The sequence below is a fragment of the Phoenix dactylifera genome, unplaced genomic scaffold (assembly GCF_009389715.1).
Source record: "Phoenix dactylifera cultivar Barhee BC4 unplaced genomic scaffold, palm_55x_up_171113_PBpolish2nd_filt_p 000529F, whole genome shotgun sequence".
Taxonomy (NCBI): Eukaryota; Viridiplantae; Streptophyta; class Magnoliopsida; order Arecales; family Arecaceae; genus Phoenix; species Phoenix dactylifera.
Window position 1 is genome coordinate 207,031 of NW_024067939.1, and position 20,480 is coordinate 227,510.

General features: G+C 40.6%; 1 protein-coding gene across 4 annotated transcripts; it reads right to left on the reverse strand.

Moving 5' to 3' along the window:
* Nucleotides 1-1,669: 1,669 nt before the first annotated feature.
* On the reverse strand, nt 1,670-7,189 carry LOC103699165. 4 transcript variants are annotated; one of them, XR_003384073.2, is made up of 4 exons: nt 6,870-7,175; nt 6,690-6,772; nt 2,198-2,799; nt 1,670-2,073 (listed from the first exon to the last, which is right to left on the reverse strand). XR_003384073.2 is itself a non-coding variant. In XM_026801837.2 (3 exons), exons 1-3 carry the CDS (start codon nt 6,922-6,924, stop codon nt 2,500-2,502), a joined length of 438 nt encoding a protein of 145 aa, XP_026657638.2. In that variant the 5' UTR covers nt 6,925-7,173; the 3' UTR covers nt 1,822-2,499. The 4 variants fall into 4 exon arrangements, 1 of the variants encoding a protein (XP_026657638.2); XR_003384072.2 differs by having other exon boundaries at nt 1,741-2,073; nt 2,192-2,799; XR_003384067.2 differs by adding an exon at nt 4,912-5,896 and having other exon boundaries at nt 1,979-2,799; nt 6,870-7,189.
* Nucleotides 7,190-20,480: the final 13,291 nt, after the last annotated feature.

Sequence of the window (20,480 nt, forward strand, 5' to 3'; positions counted from 1 at the left end):
ACCCAAATAATTTCTTCCGGCTAGTCATTTTGAGTGAAGTCTTGAGTTGTTATAGGTGCATTTTTAAAAATCTAGATCTAGTTAATTATAGTACATGTAGGTCTCCATCCATTGCTCTAAAAAATCATTTGTTGATATGCTATGGTACTTATAGTGGTAGCTTAATAGAAAATCATTTAATGTCCAGACAAACCCATTATGGTAAGAGTTAGAGAAGTGATAAAACTATAAGTATACTAATGGGTATTTGTAGTGGACGGTTATCACATGGTCGAAAGTCATATTTCTGGACCAAGTTTGTAGGTCTAAAATCAATAATTGTAGGAATTATGAAGGAAGAAAGTCTAAGACAGAAAAAAGGAAAAATACAATTATCATGATATTTGGAAAATAGAGCTATCTCCGTAAATTCGGCAGTACTAAACAATCAACAGGAAAACTTTATTTTAGAAAAAACTTTCAGAAAATCCAAGGAATTCGTCTTTTTATCATGAATCTTGGTGAAAACTTTAAATAGTAAATCATTTCCTTTCTACAAATACTTTCTTTAATAATATGAATTTTTCTATGGAACAAGTAACAGCTCCTGTATTCATATTATTTGAATAAGTAATCTGTGTTGCACAACTCAAAGCTTCCTCTTATTTTCTTTAATCCTCATTAAAACAAAATTTGATTGACGGACATGGGGGCCATTCTAGTCTGTATCCGAACAAACACCATGGATGGAAAAACTTGCAACAAATTGGTGATGGAAGAAGCACTCTCATGGTTATCCAGCCATTATTGATAAATTTGTGATCATCTTTTTTTTTCTTTAGATTTTAGGCTTTCCTGACTAATTTTACTGATAACCACATGAAAAAGTGAGCTTGGACACATTAGAATTGCACGTTTTACCATCATATTAAAATGCCTTATTTTCTCGAAGTCTAGATAATCTCCTATTTCTCAGTGTATTTATTGGTGACAATCTTGGATAATGTTCCTTTCCTGGTCTCTAGCCGTATCATGATAAGTTACATGGGTATAGTCTTCTGTTGCATATTATAGTTTGTTATATTCTAGGGAAGCGTTGGCATGATTCAATGAGTGACTAACATATTGGTGTGGTGCAATGCTCTGTGGTATAGATTGATAAACAATTACATGGATCCCTTAATGTTCTAGCGACCTTATGGCATGTTGATAAATAATGATAGAGAGTCCATTCTGTACCATTTGGCATGTAGATTTATTGGCTTAGGACCATATCATGGTATTTTCAAATTTGAGCCTCTTTTCTGTTGCCAATTGATCATGCAGTTACAAGACATCAAATTAATTAATTAAAGGCATGTAATATTGGATCCACGATTAACAAAATGACTTTTTGATCTTTCTGGAAATGATATCTTATCTGTACAACAGAGAGTTGAGTTGAGGTATTGAAAATTTATTCACGGAAAGACCTCTTTGATTGTTTGATCCAGGGAAAGCATTCTGCTGCATGGTAATTCAAGCATGCTGACTTTTAATTTTAGTGTCATTGCAACTAATCGGATGATATTAGGATTTAAGTCCTTATTGGACGATTTTGGAGTCCTAAATGAGTTGATAGTTACAGATTGGATCGAGGAAGTCATAAAATAGTCATGATTGATTCTGTATGAGAAAAGGTGATTTTCTTGCTTTTGTGAGTTTTAACTAATTCAGGCACCAGAGTTCTAACTAATTCAGAGCTCGTGAAGAAAAAAAAGCTTCCTCTCCAAGTTTTCGATGGCATTTGACAAACTGAATATGCCCGCATGAAGCTCGCATTTTACATTGGTTCAAAATGCATGATGGCTAATATTTCTCTTTCTTCTATTGTGATTGCAAAATGATTCAGAGCCTCCCAGAAAGCAACAGCTTCCTCACCCGGATGTCTCCTCCAATGGCATTTGATAAACTGAGTATGCTTTGCATTTTAGATTGATTCTGAACACATAGTGGACCAAGCAGTTCCCTTCAGGAATCTTTCATTATAGGTTGGCTCCAAACATATGGTGACAGTACCAGTGCTCTTCCCAGATCCTTCATTTTAGATTGACTCTGAACACATGGACAGTATCAGTTCCCTTCCGTTATCCGAGAAAGTGGCAGGTTCAAAGAGCATGTATGATATTCAGAATCACATGTATCACAATATAAAACACTGAAACATCTTTACCAATACCATAGACTCTGGAAACTCCCAAGGAGCTTTAGGTAGTTCATTTGCTGTATGAAGAATATGATGAAGACATCAGAGCCGTTCGTTCAGACGATCGCGCCATCAAAGCCACTCGCTTGCGTTCGCACCAAGGATTGACATGATTATGGCTGGGAGATGATCTTGAGCCACCAGATTGAGTCGGGTCCCGGATTTGGTCCAGTCTAGTCTACATCATTTTTATTTTCTACATTTTGCTTTTGTTTGATCGAGTCAATTTAGTCAGTTGTTTGTTATTAGACAAGTCAATTAGGTTAGCTGTTAAGTCATATAATTGGATCAAATGATTGGATCAATTTTGGTATATAATCAATCAATTGACTTAGTAAATTGATTGAGTTGATGTAAGGGTCCAAGTTTGGTATGTCGTCAATTGATTGACCTGATGTAAGGCCTATATAAAGGCCACCCTTCTCATAAATTAGGACATTAAAGAATTGAATAAAATCTAGCCTCCTTTTCTTCTCCTCCTTCCTCCTCTTCTCTTTTTCTTCCTCCTCTTTTCTTCTTCCTCTTCCTTTCCTATTCTCCCTGCAATGGTCCTCTATCAGAATATCATGCAGCTCCTGTGTTCAGAATCAAAATGCTCAATACCAGAATGATCTAAAAACTTCCGAAACAGGTAGAGCACCTGTATTCAGAGGACAAGTTATAAACAATGTAGAAAAGCAGTGTTTGTATGCATATACACACACTTGCACATCTAAGGAAAGAATAATATAAATGGAAAATTTTCTGAAAAATCATTAAGCATGTCAAGTAAGCATTATCTGCAGATGGTACTATGTTTTTGTTACACCATTTCGCTCCCCTTATCAAGAAATCATAAATGTCAAATAACATAAACTAAAACATAACATAGTTTATGACAATATAAAAATTTGATTTCCCGTGGAAAATGCTTTGCACTACGAAAAGAATTAATGGAGAGCAACTTTTTTCCACAAAGACCTCTCTAGAGGATACTGATACTCATTCTGAAAAGTTTACACACATATAATTACCTCAAACAACATCAGATCCTTTTTCCTTAAGCTCCTAACCAAGGACAACAAGAGAGGATTTCATTGTTAACAGTTGCCCGCCCCCCCCCCCCCCAAATATAAGTTCTGGAAAGGTGAAAGATTTAGAGATATCGAAGAGATGGGAGACTATTTTCGGTTAGTCTAGGATTCCGATGAAATTTCCCATCAAAGTAATCAAAGTTTTGATCTTTGATTATTTTGATAGGGAAGTCCACCAGAACCCTGGACATGTTTGGGAGACATAATTTCATTTTAGGTCAAACTACCAATTATGATATTTGAGGGCAAGTTTCATGTTGACCAAGCAGTATAGAGCCTAGTGGAGCAATTGATAGCTTTGAATCCAAAGAAATATTCTTATCATACGATTGTCTATGGGCAAAACAGCACCTGATCCCTGTTCCATTGGAGCCCCAGCTGAACCCCCCTTCATGGTAAATCTCAAATGCCTCATGTGCTATACACATCCCTTGCGGTCCCCACTTTCTCCATACTTCTGATCTATCATGAGAAGACATCTCTTTCTATATAAAGAAAAGGATTCTCTCTTTCTTCTTCAATCTCGCATTTAAGAGGGAAATTCCCCGTAGCTCCACGCAGCATACATGAGGATTGTATCCTCAAATTAAATAGATGAAAGGATTTCTTGTTTCTTTTTAATCAAGCAAAAGATTTTTCTCTCCCATCACAAAATTGCATAGCAATGGTGGTGATTGTGGTGTCATTGCACTGTCAAAGTTGGCAGCCACCTAATTGGGGTGCAAGGGGTGCAAATGGGTGCCTATGCCAGTGACACATAAATCCTTGCTGCCAACATACACCAATAAGGGAACATCCCACAACAACCCCAGTCATATGCTCTTGCTGGTACCCCTTTGTTCATCTAATAGTTGCAATTAATTCTGTCCAGCATGCAATGGTATCATCATATCTTTTAACACTTGTAAAGCAAATTGAAGGATGGATTTGCTTACAAATGTCAGTCTTCTATCTACTAGCTGTACAAGATGATACTATTGTTTCTTATCTTCATCCTGTCCATTGAGCAGCCAATGATTGCACTTTAACATAAAGAGAGCTGATTGCTATAACAACAAGAAGCATATGCCTATTAAGTCAGTTTTCAGCTTTAGATATCTTCTAGAGACAGAGACACTAAGCTGAAAGTATGAACTGGGTTCATTTTTAAAAATTTGAGACTGTAAAACCCTAGTTGAAGAGCAGAACTGCAATCACCACTACCATGATATATTTAATAAAGAGAGATCTTATCTAGGTGACTCTTGCTCAGTTGCTTGTAGGCATGATCAAACATTTCCAAAGAGCAAGACATCTAGTAAAAAATATTGATGTTTACCAACCTAGCAGCTCAAAACTAACCGTCCTTTAACCAAATTCGTGTGATCCAAATTCCAAACACAATGTTAATAAAATATGTTGAAAGCAAAATTTGCAATAGTCAACTGCATTTGAACCTTAATCATGACACCAGGTTTACCATGTTTGATTGCTCCCGATATCTTTTGAAAGAAAATACTTGCAAATCAAACAAAGAGTAATAAAATAGTTGAATAGTGGTGCAAGCAAAGCCCCAGCTTTTCTTTTTAAGAAATGAAACACAGATTATTAATTATTTGAGGGAAAAGCCTGTACCTTTTGGAAGGTAGATAGGATCGAACTCTGATTCTCAATGAAAGGCTTGGGAATCATTGGCGATGGTATTGCAACCATCTCCCTCTTGATAACAGAAAAAAAGATTGCGTCCTTCATATTTGCCTCCCTAAGCATCATTCTAGATAAACAAATAACTCTTGTAAGCAAATCTGTCACGTAACTTGGTTCTTGTTACTCGCCTCTCCTTTGCTTTCTAATTTATAACCTATCGACTGCATAGGAAAATCCGCCCTAGCTTTGGAAAGTTCGCCCCCTTTAAACATTTTGAATTAAATTTCTGCTAACAGAATGACCAAAATTAGAAAATGATTTAATGATGTGTGGACATGTGTGATGTTTTCTTGTGTAGTTACATACAGATGTACCTATATAACCAAAAGATGTTTCGAGAATCACAAGGGAAAGTATAAGTGGCAAAAGGTTGGTCGGTTCAGGATAAAAGACCTTTGGCCAATGCCTAAACTATTTATTATTGGTTGAAAAGAATAAATCCATACTTGGCCCATTAATTTTGTATGAATCTGTACCCAAACCACCAAAAATATTAATGCAGAGAAGTAAACAGGATAAATCCTAAACACAATATCTTTTCCACTTTGTTCTTCTTTCTCTCAAACATGAATTGTGTGGCCTTTCAAATCACCTGAACCAAGCCTCGACTAGCCCCAGGCTCATCACACTATCACCGCTATAATAGAAGCCTAGGATCGGTTTTAAGGGCATACGCAACGATAATGACCTGCTGGATCCAAGGGCCAAACTTGAACTTGAGCCATTTATAATGACGTAGATCTCATGTAACCCATTCCTGACCTGACTGCAGAAACCCCTTACTCAAACCCATTTTATTTCAGGCAGGTTGGCAGCAATCAAAGTAAATAATGCCACCCACAGAAAACATCAATCCTCCAACAATGCATAATGACTGTTTTCAAGTTTGCTAGCCCTGGCGTAAACAAATACACTGCATGATAAACATCATTATGTTAGTTGATGCATGCATAGGTCACTCATCTATCTTTGCAGCGATTATAGAAGGAGGAATGTAAAGAGACTAGATGCAGAATTAGGTTCAATTATTATTTTTGGATGTTAACAGAGGAAATAACGGAAGGTGATTTGTATTTGAATATTATCAGAATATGTGTATGCAGTGGTAAAAATACAAGGTTAAGATCTCTCGGATATTGTCATCATCAATTGGCTTTCACCTTATGTACACAATCTAGGCAATTATAATGATGCTAGCAAGAGCAAACTACTAAAGATTGAAGCATCATATAGAAAATGTAAGTCAAGGTATCAAAAGTTTCGAAAAAAGAATCAATCGCTTAGCCGAATTAAAGACAAGCTCGAACGTGTGTTTTTCACAAACATAGTTTCCCTGACCTCATAGTGCATAGTATGCCTTAGGCCTTAGCAGATACTTTAATGAAACACATCTGCATGTCCCTAAGAGTTTTTTTTCTTTTCTCCATTGGTTTGCTTACCAAAGATAATCATGTCAAAAGAATGCTTTTTACCAAATTTAACCTACTCTAGCATAGGATAATTACCAGAATAGGATGAGCCCTAGGAACAAAAGCAGGAAATGCAACATTTAATAGCAGAAAGAAAGTATTATATCTTGAAACCGGTAGGTCAAATAAAAGAGAGGGAAAAAATCAATTTATTACCGATAAGAAGTACCCATGATATAGAGATATTTTAAAAAATAATGGAATCGAAATATTTTGTTTTCCTATGTTAAAAATTACCTCTGAAATTTGGGGAAGAAGTGAGTCCAACCTCCCAATTACATCGAAGTAGGCATCAACCCACGAGGTATCAATCCTAATTTCTGACTCAGGATATAGAAATTTTGGATTAAAAAAGGGTGACAAAGTAGTTTCCACCATTTGAAAAATACAAAATAAAAGGAACCATGGATGACTCACGGGAACGAAATCCAAACTTGGTGAAATCAAAAGAAGGCATAAGAAAGGAGGCCATGGTAGTTTGGAAATGCTGAGAGACTAGATCTCCGATAGAGGTCGGTGCTCGTTGGTTGGGGCTGCTGGCGAAAAGATTTGGACCATCGACGGAATAAACAGATATATATAGAGAGAAAAACGATCGAAGGAGGTGGCGGAGGGAGCTCCCATGGCCTCCGGCGAGAGGAGAGCCGCCGGAGGTGGAGGAAAGAGGAGGAGGATCGGAAGAAGAGCCATCGAGTTCTGTAGGTAGGTCTTAAAATAAACAATCTCGTTATTATTTAATGAAGGTCGAGGAACTAAAATATAATTGCCATCGAAGTGGGGACTTATGCCAAATTTTATACCTCAAATGAGAATTTAGTAATAGGTCCCAAGATGGCACATTTCGGTGATGCCTCGTTTCCATTTTGATGAATGCAAGGAGAAGGATTTCTAAATTTGTATCATTTCAAAACATTTATATTTATAAAAAAATAAATAGTATAGTAAATTATGAATTATAAAAGATCGGTGCTCTTGTATCTTTGTCTTCTTAGCTACAGATCTTTTATACTCCAATGTTAATGTTAATGGTTGTGTATATTAGGGTTGTGTAAAATCATCATTTTACCAAAAATATTTAAAAAAAAATAGGTCATGGGGAAGTCCAACATTTAAGTTTATGCTGATATTTTTTCTTTTATATAATGAAGAAAGAATTATGAAAAGAGAATATTATCTCTTAAGTCTTAACCCTCCTAACTTTATTGATGCTGCACTTGCACCTTCGATTATTTAAGGGAAAAAATTCAAGTAGGTCCACCAAATTAGTGTTCCCTTGCAATCTTATTATTCGAACTCCACCCAATGGATTTCGTCAAAAGACTGTATGACTTTTCATGTAAGCAGCTCCTCTACGAGCAGGGAATACTTGACGTTGATAGTATATTTTGCTACCTTTGCCACGATCATGTAGACAATGTTAGCACAAATGAGAGTTCAATATATTTTTGCTATCCAATGTTGGCAGCTATGGGCAAGAGTATTTGTGAGGACCGTGAGGACATGTATTTAGTCTCACATCAATCATTCATTGGATAAATCTTAGGTATTCATATAGGATCAAAGAACCCAAATAATATCTTTCAGCTAGTAATTTTAGGTGAGATCGTGAATTGTTATAAATGGTATTAGAGCGGAACCGGTTCATAACATATGTGGACTAGGAGACACTGCAACAAGAATTCATTAGGACTGACCATAGGCCGATCATGGTGTTTGTGATTAAGTTTGAATAGATTTGAACTCTTTGCCTGACGAGGACGTCAGGACTTAAATAGGCAAGTATATGAGGATCCGTGCGGGCGTGTATTTAGTTCAACATTGGTTATTCGCCAGGTAGATCTTGTGTATTATTATGTTAGCAATTTTGGGTGAGGTCCTAAATTGTTATAATATTATTATGCTTTGGGCCTTGTCTGTTAATGCTTCTTCAGTTAGCCCCTAATACAATCAAGGTTATAGGGTGGTCTTCAAATTTATCCTTCATCACACACATCAATGATTTTAGTTCACTAGCTTTCCCCGCCCTTTGGTGTTCTGAAGCTTAATTTTGACGGGTCTATTTATGGTGACATTGCTGCAGCAGGTATCTTATAAGGGATTACCAAGGCCGCCTATTGAAGGCTGTCGAAATGGGGCTAAACCCCTGCACTATCTCCTCTGCAGAGTTGGTGGGTGCTATATGATCCTTCGAGTCAGAGCTCCTTGTTTGGACCTCTTTTGTCTGTCACCCTTGAGAATCTGGAAGAGGTAGCCCTCAAAGAAGTCAACTAGATCTTTCTGGTTCACACAATTAGAGTACTGAGACAAATAGGACTGGATGCGGGAGAGAGGCTCTACCATTGTTATTGCTTGGATTAATGCCCTTTCCTCCCCTCAATATGTAGGCAATCCATTGTTAAAGGACTATAGTGCAATGGAAGAGAGCTATGGTCTACTTCAAAGCATGGCACAACCTTGCGAGGGAAATCAAGTGTCTGATTGGATTGCCTCTCAAGCCTTGCAAAGGTATGTGGAGAATGCCAAGGACTCTATTCTCCAACCTCTCTGCATACTACACTGACACTCTAGTGGAGTAGGATTTCAACGAGGATAACTTTCTTTTGGGCTTAGCCCCGCTTATGCCAAAAAAAAAAAAAAACTCACATGGTTTTCACTCTTTTAAGGTCTATTTGGATATTTTGATAGGATTAGACTGAAAATTCTATAAAATCCATAGATTGAATTGTCCATTTAAGCATGATCCTGTATCAACTAAACATCGCTCAATATAAATCTTGTGGGAGGAAAAAAAAGCTCTATGAAGATCTTTTTTCGTCCTACAGCCCAAAAGCTAGGATCGAGTTTAGATAGGCTCTTAGAAAATACAAGCTAGATATGTGATTAATTTCTATAGAATTTTTAGCCCAACCATATAGAAATATCCATACATATCTTTAATGCTTCTAAATTTCTATTGCCTAATTCAACCTATATTTTAGTTTGGCACTCAGGCAAAATAAATCACCATCTCTATACTTCTCTAATGACTTCTGGCCATCAGCCGGATTGGCAGCCAGATCCTCCCCACCAAGTGCGAGTACCAAGACTTTTTTTGATACAACGAACTACTCATATGACTTTGATATGAATACATCCAAAAAAATAAGAAAAAAAAAATCTCAGAAAGCACGAGGCAACTCTGCCTCACCAGTCCACAGGACTCCATCCGAGTGATCCACCACAAAGGAAGTCACCTAGCTTGTAGCTCCATTCGCCACCCTGTAAACATGCCTCGCCCCGACAGTGATACCTCCACTAGCCATATCCCACATATCCTAAAGCAGGGGATGGTGGCACCCAACCTCCATGGGTCGCCCTCGGATCCACTCAACCACTGTGGTCGAGTCACCTTCTAACAGGATGGCATTGGCCCTCAAAACACGTCGGACTGCTCTCAGCTCACAGATCGAGATGTCGAAGATCGGGCTTCCTTCAACCGCTACCACTTTAGAGTCCGGGCTTTTGATCATAAAGCCCGCTCCACCCTTCCTGCCGCCGTTCAATACACCTCTATTGAAGTTGACCTTAAGAAAGCTTAGAGATGGGGGCTCCCAAGTGATAAATACTGTCTAAGATGCTAAAAGAGTAAAGGTAGAGTTTCAGGTACCTCGAGCTATTATAGGCTCTCCAAACGGACCTATTTGGATGATCTTCATAGCATGCATGTGCGCCCTCTCCAAAATAAACCTCGGTAGTGGAATGCTCTCTTTGAATATCCAGAAATTCCTGGCCATCTAAATATGATAGGCAACATACATAGTCACAAGTGCCCTAAGCTGGGAATGAGGAATACCCGACCACCTCCTGACTAACTGGAGAAAGGCATAAGCCGAGGTCATGTCATGGAGTATCTCCTAATGAATGTCAGAGAGTCTCCACAACCACACTGCCTAATCACAGTGAAAAAGTACATAGTCCACGAACTCCTCCACCCCACACCCTAGGTAGGTTGGTGGAAGGTTCAACCCTCACTTGCTCATGATCACTCTAGTCAGAAGTTGTCCCCAAGTCACCTTCCAAAAGAATAGAGCAACTCTCGGGTAAAGACCAAACCCCCATACCCAGGCACACTCCCACCTCTAAACCTACTCACTCTTGAAGAGGCCATAGAGATCCCTTTCTCGGACCCTCGGGCTACAAGATAAGCTCCAAAACCTCACATTCGGAGCATCACACCTCGGAACCGCCACTGACTGCACCCTTTATGCCAAGTGCTCACCAAAAAAATGGCCGATCCGGCTAGAGTCCCACCCTCTCCCATTGAGGCAGAAAAGATTGCAGACATGCAATTCTTCCATGGCCTCAACATTAATCATGGTAAGCGACAGCCTCAACAGGAGGGCATCCATCCAAGGGTCACCCAAAATGTCCACACTCCACCCGTCCCTAATGAGCCATCTGGAATTGGCCAAGACTTTTAGAGCATGCTCATAGATCTCCCTCCACATGAAGGAGCTCTTCCGTCCACTCCTGATCTCCCCATCAGCACCCCATGGGCCATATCTAGCCCTCATCACCAAGCTCCAAAGACTCTCAAGCTCCAGAACCAACCTCGCAGCATGCTTGACAACCAGTGCCTCTCTTCTCTCATCAGAGACTAGAGTTGAACCCTTCGTCTTGTACTGGTTGGGACCACTCTCCAGATGACTAGATGCACACCATGCCCACCATCATATGAGCCCCACAAGAAGCTATGAAATATCTACTCGATTCTTAGTAGCACAGAGCTCAAAAGGATGGTGTTCGACATGAGGTAGACCAGCATGGAGCTCAGCACCGATCTCACAAGGTTCGGCCTATCCATCATGGATAGGAAAGAGGATCTCCAACCCTCCAGCCACTCCTGGACACGCTGCATCATACTATGACACTCAATCGTCCGTAGTCTCCTTCCAATAATAGAAACACCCAGGTAGCTCCACGGTCCCTCCTGCTCCCTCATTCCCAAGAACTCCCTAATAGCTTGCTTCACCCTCAATTTGGTCTTTGAGTTGAAATAAATAGTTGATTTGGATAGATTCACCTTCTGACTTGAAGCCACGCAGTAATCATTCAAAATCTGCCTAAGGGCCACCGCATTCCTCGCTGGAGCTCGTGCTAGCAAAAGGCAATCATCTGCAGAAAGCAAGTGGAAGATTGGCTAGGCCCCCGGGCTAAGCATATAGGCATCTAAAGTCTGACCCCGACAAGTCTCCTGCAAGGCTTGGGATAACATGTCTGTACAAATGATGAACAGGTAAGAAAATAGGGAACAATCTTGCTGCAACCCGATTGAGGAGCGAAAGAAAGGTATCGGCGTTCCGTTGATCAGAATGGAGGACGGAGCTCGCATACAGCCCAAAATCCAGCTAATCCACATGTCATAGAATCCAAAGCTCTCAAGGGCATATCAAAGAAAGTCCCAGCAGACTCGGTCGTAGGCTCTCTCTATGTCGAGTTTCATCATCATGAGGCTTCGTCCACAGAGGGCACGTTGCAGATCAAACATCATTTCCTTGGCGATTAGAATATTAATCGTAATGCTCCGACCCCCCCCCCCCCCAAAACAAAAAAAAAAAAGCTTCCTACTCCGGGCTAATAAGTCTAGGCAATAGCGGCTTCATCTTGCCAACCGTGATTCCTTGTAGAGAGTGGTGTACAGGCTGATCAGTTTGAAGTGACTAGGCTCTAATGCATCCTAATTCTTTAGGATCAGGGTGATGTCGGTCTTCTTCTAAGCATCCGACAAAGAAGTTGTATTGAAGAAAAGCTGGGCCGCCTCCACCACCTCTCTTCAAATAATGCTCCAGTATCTCCTGAAGAAAAATGGAGAAGAACCGTTTGGCCCTGGGTCTTTATCCTCCAACATGGCCCAGAAGTTCCTCCGAACCTCGATCTCCGAGACAGGCTCAATGAGGCCATCATTCTCCTCTGTCCCAACCCCTACATCTGGGAGAGAAAAATCAAAGGCAACATCCCGATCTCGACTCTCGGGCCATCTAGATCTGAAGAAATCGAACATCACCCATCTAATCTCGCCTTCCTCCTCCACTGTCCTCCGAGTATCATCTCTCAAGGATCGAACCAAATTCCTCTATCTCTTGACGATGGTAGGTTGATGGAAGAATCTGGTGTTTCTATCCTTCTTCCTGATCTACTGAATTCGGGACTTCTACCACTAGAAGACCTCCTGCTGACGTAGAAGATAATGTTGCAATGCCAGGTTTTCCGAAGTTTGGTTAGCTCATCAACCACACACCCTCATTGCTATCCTCCCTCTCTTGAAGAGTAGCAATGGACACTTCCACCTCATCCAGACACCTAAATATATCAACCATAATCTCTTGGTTCTATCGCCACAACCTCTGCTTAGCAAGCTCCAACTTGCAGGTTACCCTGCGCATGGCATACCCGCGCACTGGGACCCTCCAAGATCCCTAGACAATAACCCATGACTACGAGTAAGATAGCCACAGCTTTTTGAAGCAAAAAAGGTTGTGGTGATTGGTACTGGTGACACTGCCAATCAACATTGGGCAATGATCTAAAGCAATATAGGGAGGTGACGAACCTGATAGACGGAAAAGCGTTGGATCAGTTCATCATGGCTAAGGCCCTATTAATCTTCCCCCATACTCTAGTACTATCTATCTGGTTGTTGCACCAGGTAAATCTTGGCTCGGAGAAGCCAAGATTTACCAACCCATTGGCTCCAATGAATTCTCGAAACTTCCTTCTATTAAGTTTGTCAGAGTAGATCTTGCCTCCTCTCTTCTCCAAGGGCCCTGCATACAATTGAAGGCACCAGGAACTAAGGTTGGGATCCCCTGACCAATAAGATTAGTCATCTCGATCTATAGTAAGTGCTAGCATACACACCCGACAAGATCCAAAGAGATCCATTAGGCTCAAAAATCACCATTACAACTTGTTGGAGGCATTTGTGGAAGATATCCACTGAAGCCACACCCCACTTCCATAGTACAATAATACCCCCTGCTAAGCCCTAGGATTCAATGGCATAAGAATCCCAAGTCACAGAAAACGCTGCTGGATCCATAAGAGGCTACCTCCAAATAGATGTCTCACAAAGAAAGTAGATATTCAGGTCATGCACCTGAATTAGTCTTCTAAATGAAGAGATGAAGGAGGGCTTGCCGGCCTCCCCGCAATTCCAGACCAAGATCTTCATTCCTCCACATGAGGCATTGGTGGACCTAGCTCCTCCTCACAATGGGTCACTATTCCTATTCTCGTAGCTGGGCCAGCCCACTATTAGAGCCCTCAGCCCTCTCTCCCAAGCCCAAAGCGCCCTTCACCCTCCTTACCGCCGCATCATGCTCCCTAGGTTCGGCGAACAAGTGATTATCCCGCCGCCCCCCGTTGGCCACCGCCTCACCCATCGCCCTCCCTCCCCACACCCCCCCCCCCGCCACCGCCACCGCCGCCGCCGACCAGCTTTGTGGCAGCCGTTGGACAGGGTGCTAGCACCACTGGCAACAGAGCCTTAGCCCAACAGTCCATGGGAGGGATTGGCTTAGGGGCACCCACCACCGACATCAAAGAAGCTTCCCCAACCCTCTTCAGTTGAGGGCTACTGGATGTTGTGGCCATCCGTCCTGCCGTTGGGCCCTCCCTCTCTGTTGAGGTCAAGGAATGAGGCGAGCTCGGGCTCGACTCCCGCTCGTCAACAAGGACCAGCCCAAAATTCCTCGCGGGCTTGTCCCTCTAGGCCGCAACAGAGCCTCTAGTCGGGCTAGTTTCTTCCTGGATGCTCAACCAGCCTGCTTCCCCCGCATGCTAGCCCGCATTAGCCCCGTCTGTGGCTGGGCTCCTAGGCGGCTTGAATTCTCTCGTGGTCCGGCCCGATTCTCCTCCCCAGCCGAGTCAACCAGCTTTCAGCTTTCTAAGTGGGTCGAAGTTTGACCTAGACCCAAGCCCGACATGAGTCGTCGCCGCACTCGGGTCACTGCCATCCTCAACCACCCGATCTTTTGGGAGCGATCGTCGGTTTCTACCATCTCTTCAAGTCTGATAGTGAACTAGGTGAACTCAGACGGTTAGGAGGGAGCCCGGCTGTGATGAGAAAGATACCGACCTCGATGACTCAAGGGTTGATTCAGTTGTCTTTCTAATCCTTGGCATCTCATTTATTACTCTTGGCGTTCGGATCCTCACTGTCGCCAACCAGGGGGCAAAACTAGACTTCCTACCCTGCCGAGCTAGTGTCATGCTCATCACTGTTCTCCTAGTCTCCACCAACCTCCATCATTATTGAAATCGGGGAGCTCATCCGATTGCGCATATCCCCTACCTCCACTAAGACTTCTCCAAGCCCCATATCCACCGTAGCCGGCTGCTTGTCCGACGCTTATGTTGTCATCATTGATGCGGATGTTGACACCACACTCGATGCAAGCTCTGCATCGATGTCAGCAACATCTTTTCCTTCATCATTACTGACATCTGAAGCTTGGAGTCGACCTTAAAGCGATGATCTTGATGATGGCAACAGTTGGCTCACATTAGCGTCTAGAAGGCAGCGCACGCGTGGCTCAGCATCTACTGGTGCAGCGCAGTCTTTCTTCAATTATTAGCCCAATCTTTTTTTCACCCGTAACGCCCGGAGCCAACTAATAATCCACCCCTTCTGCTCTGCTTCTCAAGTATTTAGGCGATTGCTTTCACATGGATGTCCAACTTTCCATTGCACATTAAGGGTGAAGGAGCAATCGGTCCCAGCTTTTATAACTTGTCCCCTCCTGCAATGTCTTCAAGTGCATCTTGTGCTCAATTTTTTAGGAGTCGCATAAAAAAAAATATTAGTTGGATTAGATCCATCAGTTCTCAATCCAGTTAAAAATAAACAGGCACACAAAAAAAAGAAAGTAATGCACACTCTATTTGTGCCTATCCTGTATGATTCTCTCTTTTTCTTTTTGTGTGTTATAAAAGCCACAAAGACCTCAACGCCAGGTCTGAGTCCGTAATGAAATAGAGACCAAGCTTGCATTGCTCGATATATACGGGGCAGGGAAAGTAGACAACCAGGCTCTGGATCCATCTATGTATTGTTGGCCGAGTCCCACCTTATGTGAGGTGGGACCCAGCAATTTAAATTGAAAAAAGAAAAAGAAAAAAGGAAACAAAAAGTGGGAAAAGAGAGGTTAGGGTTTATTATTCTATTAGATGGTGGATGAGAAGAAAAGGAGGGCAGCCGTCTTGGTGAAGTGATTGTGGAATCCATCTCAAGAAGGAGGTGAAGATCTTATTCAGAGCATCTCAAGAGGAAGAAGAATCTTGTGCAAACCTACACTCGGTGAGATTGTTCTCATTTTATTATTGGAGCCTAAATTCTTTTTTCATATAAACTCTTTATTTGTGATCCAAGGAAGAAATCCTTGATGTATGTGATCCTCTAACTTAGCCTAGAGAAGATACTTTGTAAGCCCATTATTGTTAATAGTGGAGGTTTGTGGTGGACTTAGGTCCGGTGGTTTTTTTTTCCTCACATTAGAGGATTTTTCACCTAAAAATTCTTGTCTCTTGCTTGTGGTTTCTTGTGGTTTGATTTTTTTGTAGTTCTTACATTGATTAATTATTGTGGTATTCTCATTCTACTCATACAAAGATAGAAAAATTTTTTATCTAGTGAAGGGTCTTTCCTAACAAATGGTATCAGAGCAAGATTTTGTGCCTACAAGATGTTTGATAAAATTCTTGTGTGACTCGAATGGAGGATTCTATGGGAGGCATGATCAAATTGACATCTTCCAACTATGCCATTTGGAAACCTAGAATGGAGGATATCCTTTATTGTAAGGATTTGTATGAACCTATCAATGGAGATGAGGCTAGGCCAAAAGAGAAGATCGACAAGGAATGAGAGATAATGAATAGAAAGACAGTTGCATAAATTAGATCATAGGTTGATCAAACCATGTTTCATCATGTTACTCAAGAAACCAATGCATTCTCTTTGTGAAAGAAATTAGAGGCCATGTATGAGAGAAAGACTGCACAGAATAAAGCCTCTTTGATTAGGAGGCTTGTCAACTTGAAGTATAAAGATGGGAGAAGTGTGACATAACACTTGAATGACTTTCAAGGCTTGGTGAATCAGTTGACTACTATGAAGCTTATCCTAGATGAGGAGTTACAGGCTTTGTTACTTCTCAGTTCTTTGCCAGACAGTTGGGAGACTCTTGTGGTGTCTCTAAGCAATTCTGCACCTGACGGCAAGGTCACTTTGGATATGGTAAAGAATAGCATGCTAAATGAAGAGGTTAGAAGAAAGAACTAGAAAATATCTTCTGAAGTTGAGGCACTTGTGACAGAAAAAAAAGGTAGAAGAAAAAGCAAGCATCCTTACAATAGAGATAAATCCAAGGATAGATCAAAGTTAAGGAAAGGCATAAAATGCTATCATTGTGGCAAACTAGGACGCATGAAAAGAAAGTGCAGAGCATTGAAAAGAGAGCAGAACATGAAAAAAGGTGAAGCAAAGATAGAGGAAAAGGATGTTACAGCAGTTGCAGCTGATGCAGATGTCATTGTTGTTAGTGATGGTTGTGTCAATCTTGCATATGAAGATAATAACTAGGTGATCGATTCCGGTGCTTCTTCTCATATCACTCCACATGGTGGTTGCTTCATATCCTATACTTCCGGTGATTTTGAATGTGTTAGGATGGAAAATAATGGTTTATCTAAAATTGTTGGCATGGGAAGTGTATGTTTAGAGACTAATATAGGGTGCAAGTTGCTATTCAAAGATGTTAGACATGTTCCGGACATCCGCCTCAATTTAATCTCTACCGGCAAGCTTGATGATGAAGGTTATAGCAATCATTTTAGTGAAGGAAAATGGAAGCTCACGAAAGGCTCTTTGTTGATAGCAAGAGGAAAGAAAATTAATACTCTCTACATGATGCAAGCAAAGCTAAAGAAAGGAGAGGTGCATGCAATTGATGATGATTTCTCTACAAAGCTTTAGCACATGAGTGAGAAAGGACTTCAAATTCTAGCCAAGAAACAGTTGCTACCAAATACCAAAGGTGTGTCCTTGAAAATTTGTGTTGATTGTTTAGTTAGAAAACAACATAGAGTTGTATTTCATAAAACACCTATATCTAGAAAAATTAACATTCTAGATTTGATACATAGTGATGTATGTATGATGGATAGTAGAACTCTTGGTGGTGCACTTTATTTTGTTACCTTTATTGATGATCATTCTAGAAAGGTATGGGCTTTTGCTTTGAAATCCAAGGATCAAATCTTGGATATATTTAAACACTTTCATGTCATCGTTGAAAGAGAGATATGCAAGAAGCTAAAGTGTATCAGGGCAAATATTGGAGGTGAATACAGAGGGCCATTTGAAAAATATTGCAAAGACTATGGCATCAAGCTCCAAAAGACAATTCCTAAAACACCGCAAGAAAATGGAGTTACAGAGAGAATGAATAGAACAATTGTAGGGAGAATCAGATGTATGCTCTCTCATGCAAAGTTGCCAAAACCATTTTAGGGTGAAGCTATGAGGACTGCAGTGGATCTGATCAACCTTTCTCCGTCGGCTCCTTTGGATGATGATGTGCCAGAGAGAGTTTGGACAGGAAAAGATGTATCTTATAGTCATTTGAAGGTATTTGGATGTAAGACATTTGTTTACATTCCAAAAGATGAAAGGTTTAAGCTTGATGGAAAGTCTAAAGAATATATTTTTTTAGGTTATGGCCATGAAGAATTTGGATACAGGTTATGGGATCCAAAAGACAAAAAGGTCATCATGAGTAAAGATGTTGTCTTCTTTGAAGATCAGTTTATTAAAGACTTTGGAAAGCAAGAGAAGCCGAAGTATTTGAATAGTTCTCCAATTAATCTTGATCTAGTTCCTCCACCTATGGTACATGATGATGATATGGAAGATGTGCAGGATGATAGTGAGCATAGTGATACAGGTGCTAGTGAGGGTTCTACCGGTGATAATGGTCACAGTGAAGTTTTAGAACATGGTGAGCTATCAAGTCAGTCTGAAATGACAGAACCAGAGGTCAGAAGGTCTACTAGACAACATAGGGCATCATCTAGATATCCCGCTTCAGAGTATGTTCTTCTTATAGATGAGGAGGAGCCAGAATGCATCCAAGAAGTGCAGAATCATAAGGACAAGGATAAATGGTTTCAAGCTATGCAAGATGAATGAAATCCTGGTAGTTGGTGTATTAGTCTTGCTTTGTACACCATGTGAAGGGCTTTGGTCGAAAGAAAGGTATAGATTTTGATGAAATTTTTGCTCTAGTTGTAAAGATGTCATCTCTTCGGATTATATTGAGTTTGGCAGCTAGTATGAACCTTGAGATTGAGCAGCTTGATGTGAAAACAGCCTTCTTGCATGGAGACCTGGAGGAGGAAATTTATATAGAGCAACTTGAGGGGTTTAAAACTAAGGGCAAAGAACATCTTGTTTGCAAGTTGAAGAAAAGCTTATATAGGCTTAAACAAGCACCAAGGCAATGGTATAAAAAGTTCGATTCTTTCGTGATGGGCCACGACTACAAGAGGACAAAATCCGATCATTGCGTCTATGTGCAAAGGTTTAGTGATGGTAATTTTATCATTCTATTGCTTTATGTAGATGATATGTTGATTATTAGCCATGATACTAACAAAATTGATAGGTTGAAGAAAGACTTAAGCAAGTCTTTTGCCATGAAAGATATGGGGCCCGTAAAGCAAATGCTTGGCATGAGAATTTCTCGTGATAGAAAGATCAAGAAGCTTTGGCTATCACAAAAAAGGTATATTGAAAGGATGCTTGAGCGGTTTAATATGGAAAAGGCTAAACCAATTTTCTCTCCACTTGCAAATCATTTCAAACTCACAAACAAGCAATATCCTACAAGTGAAAGGGAGAAAGAGGATATGCAAAAGATTCCCTATGCTTCAGCAGTAGGAAGTTTGATGTATGCCATGGTGTGTACAAGACCAGACATAGCCTATGCAGTTGGTGTTGTGAGCAGATTTCTCTCGAATCCTGGCAAAGAATATTGGGTTGCAGTCAAATGGATACTTAGATACCTTAGAGGTGCTTCCAAAGCTTGCTTATGCTTTAGAAATGAAAAAACTATGCTAGAGAGATTTACAGATGCAGATATGGCTGGTCATATTGATACTCAAAAGTCTACATCGGGATACATGATGACTTTTGTAGGGGAAGTTGTTTCATGGCAGTCCAAATTGCAGAAATGTATTACTTTATCCACTACAGATGCTGAATATATTGTAGTGACAGAGGCATATAAGAAAATATTGTGGATGAAAAGATTCCTCCAAGAATTGGGCTTGAAACAAGAAAAGTATACTCTCTTTTGTGATAATCAGAGTGCCATTTATCTTAGCAAGAATTCTAGTTTTCATTCAAGGTTGAAGCATATTGATGTGAGGTATCATTGGATTTGGGATGTATTGGAAGAAAAGCTTTTGCATCTAGAGAAAATCCATACCGATGAGAATGGGTCGAATATGATGACTAAAATTTTGCCTAAGAAGAAGCATGATATTTGTATGCTTAAGGTAAGCTTGGTGGAACCTCTCACATAAGGTGGGAGGGGGAGAATTGTTGGCCGAATCCCACCTTATGTGAGGTGAGACCCAGCAATTTAAATTAAAAAAAAGAAAAGAAAAAAAGGAAACAAAAAGAAGGAAAAGAGAGGTTAGGGTTTATTATTCTATTAAAGGGTGGATGAGAAGAAAAAGAAGGCAACCGTCTTGGTTAAGTGCTTGTGGAATCCATCTCAAGAAGGAGGTGAAGATCTTATTCAAGGCATCTCTATAGAAAGAAGAACCTTGTGCAAACCTACACTCGGTGAGATTGTTCTCATTTTATTATTGGAGCCTAAACTCTTTTTCCATATAAACTCTTTGTTTGTGATCCAAGGAAGAGATCCTTGATGTATGTGATCCTCTAGCTTAGCATAGAGAAGATACTTTATAAACCCATTA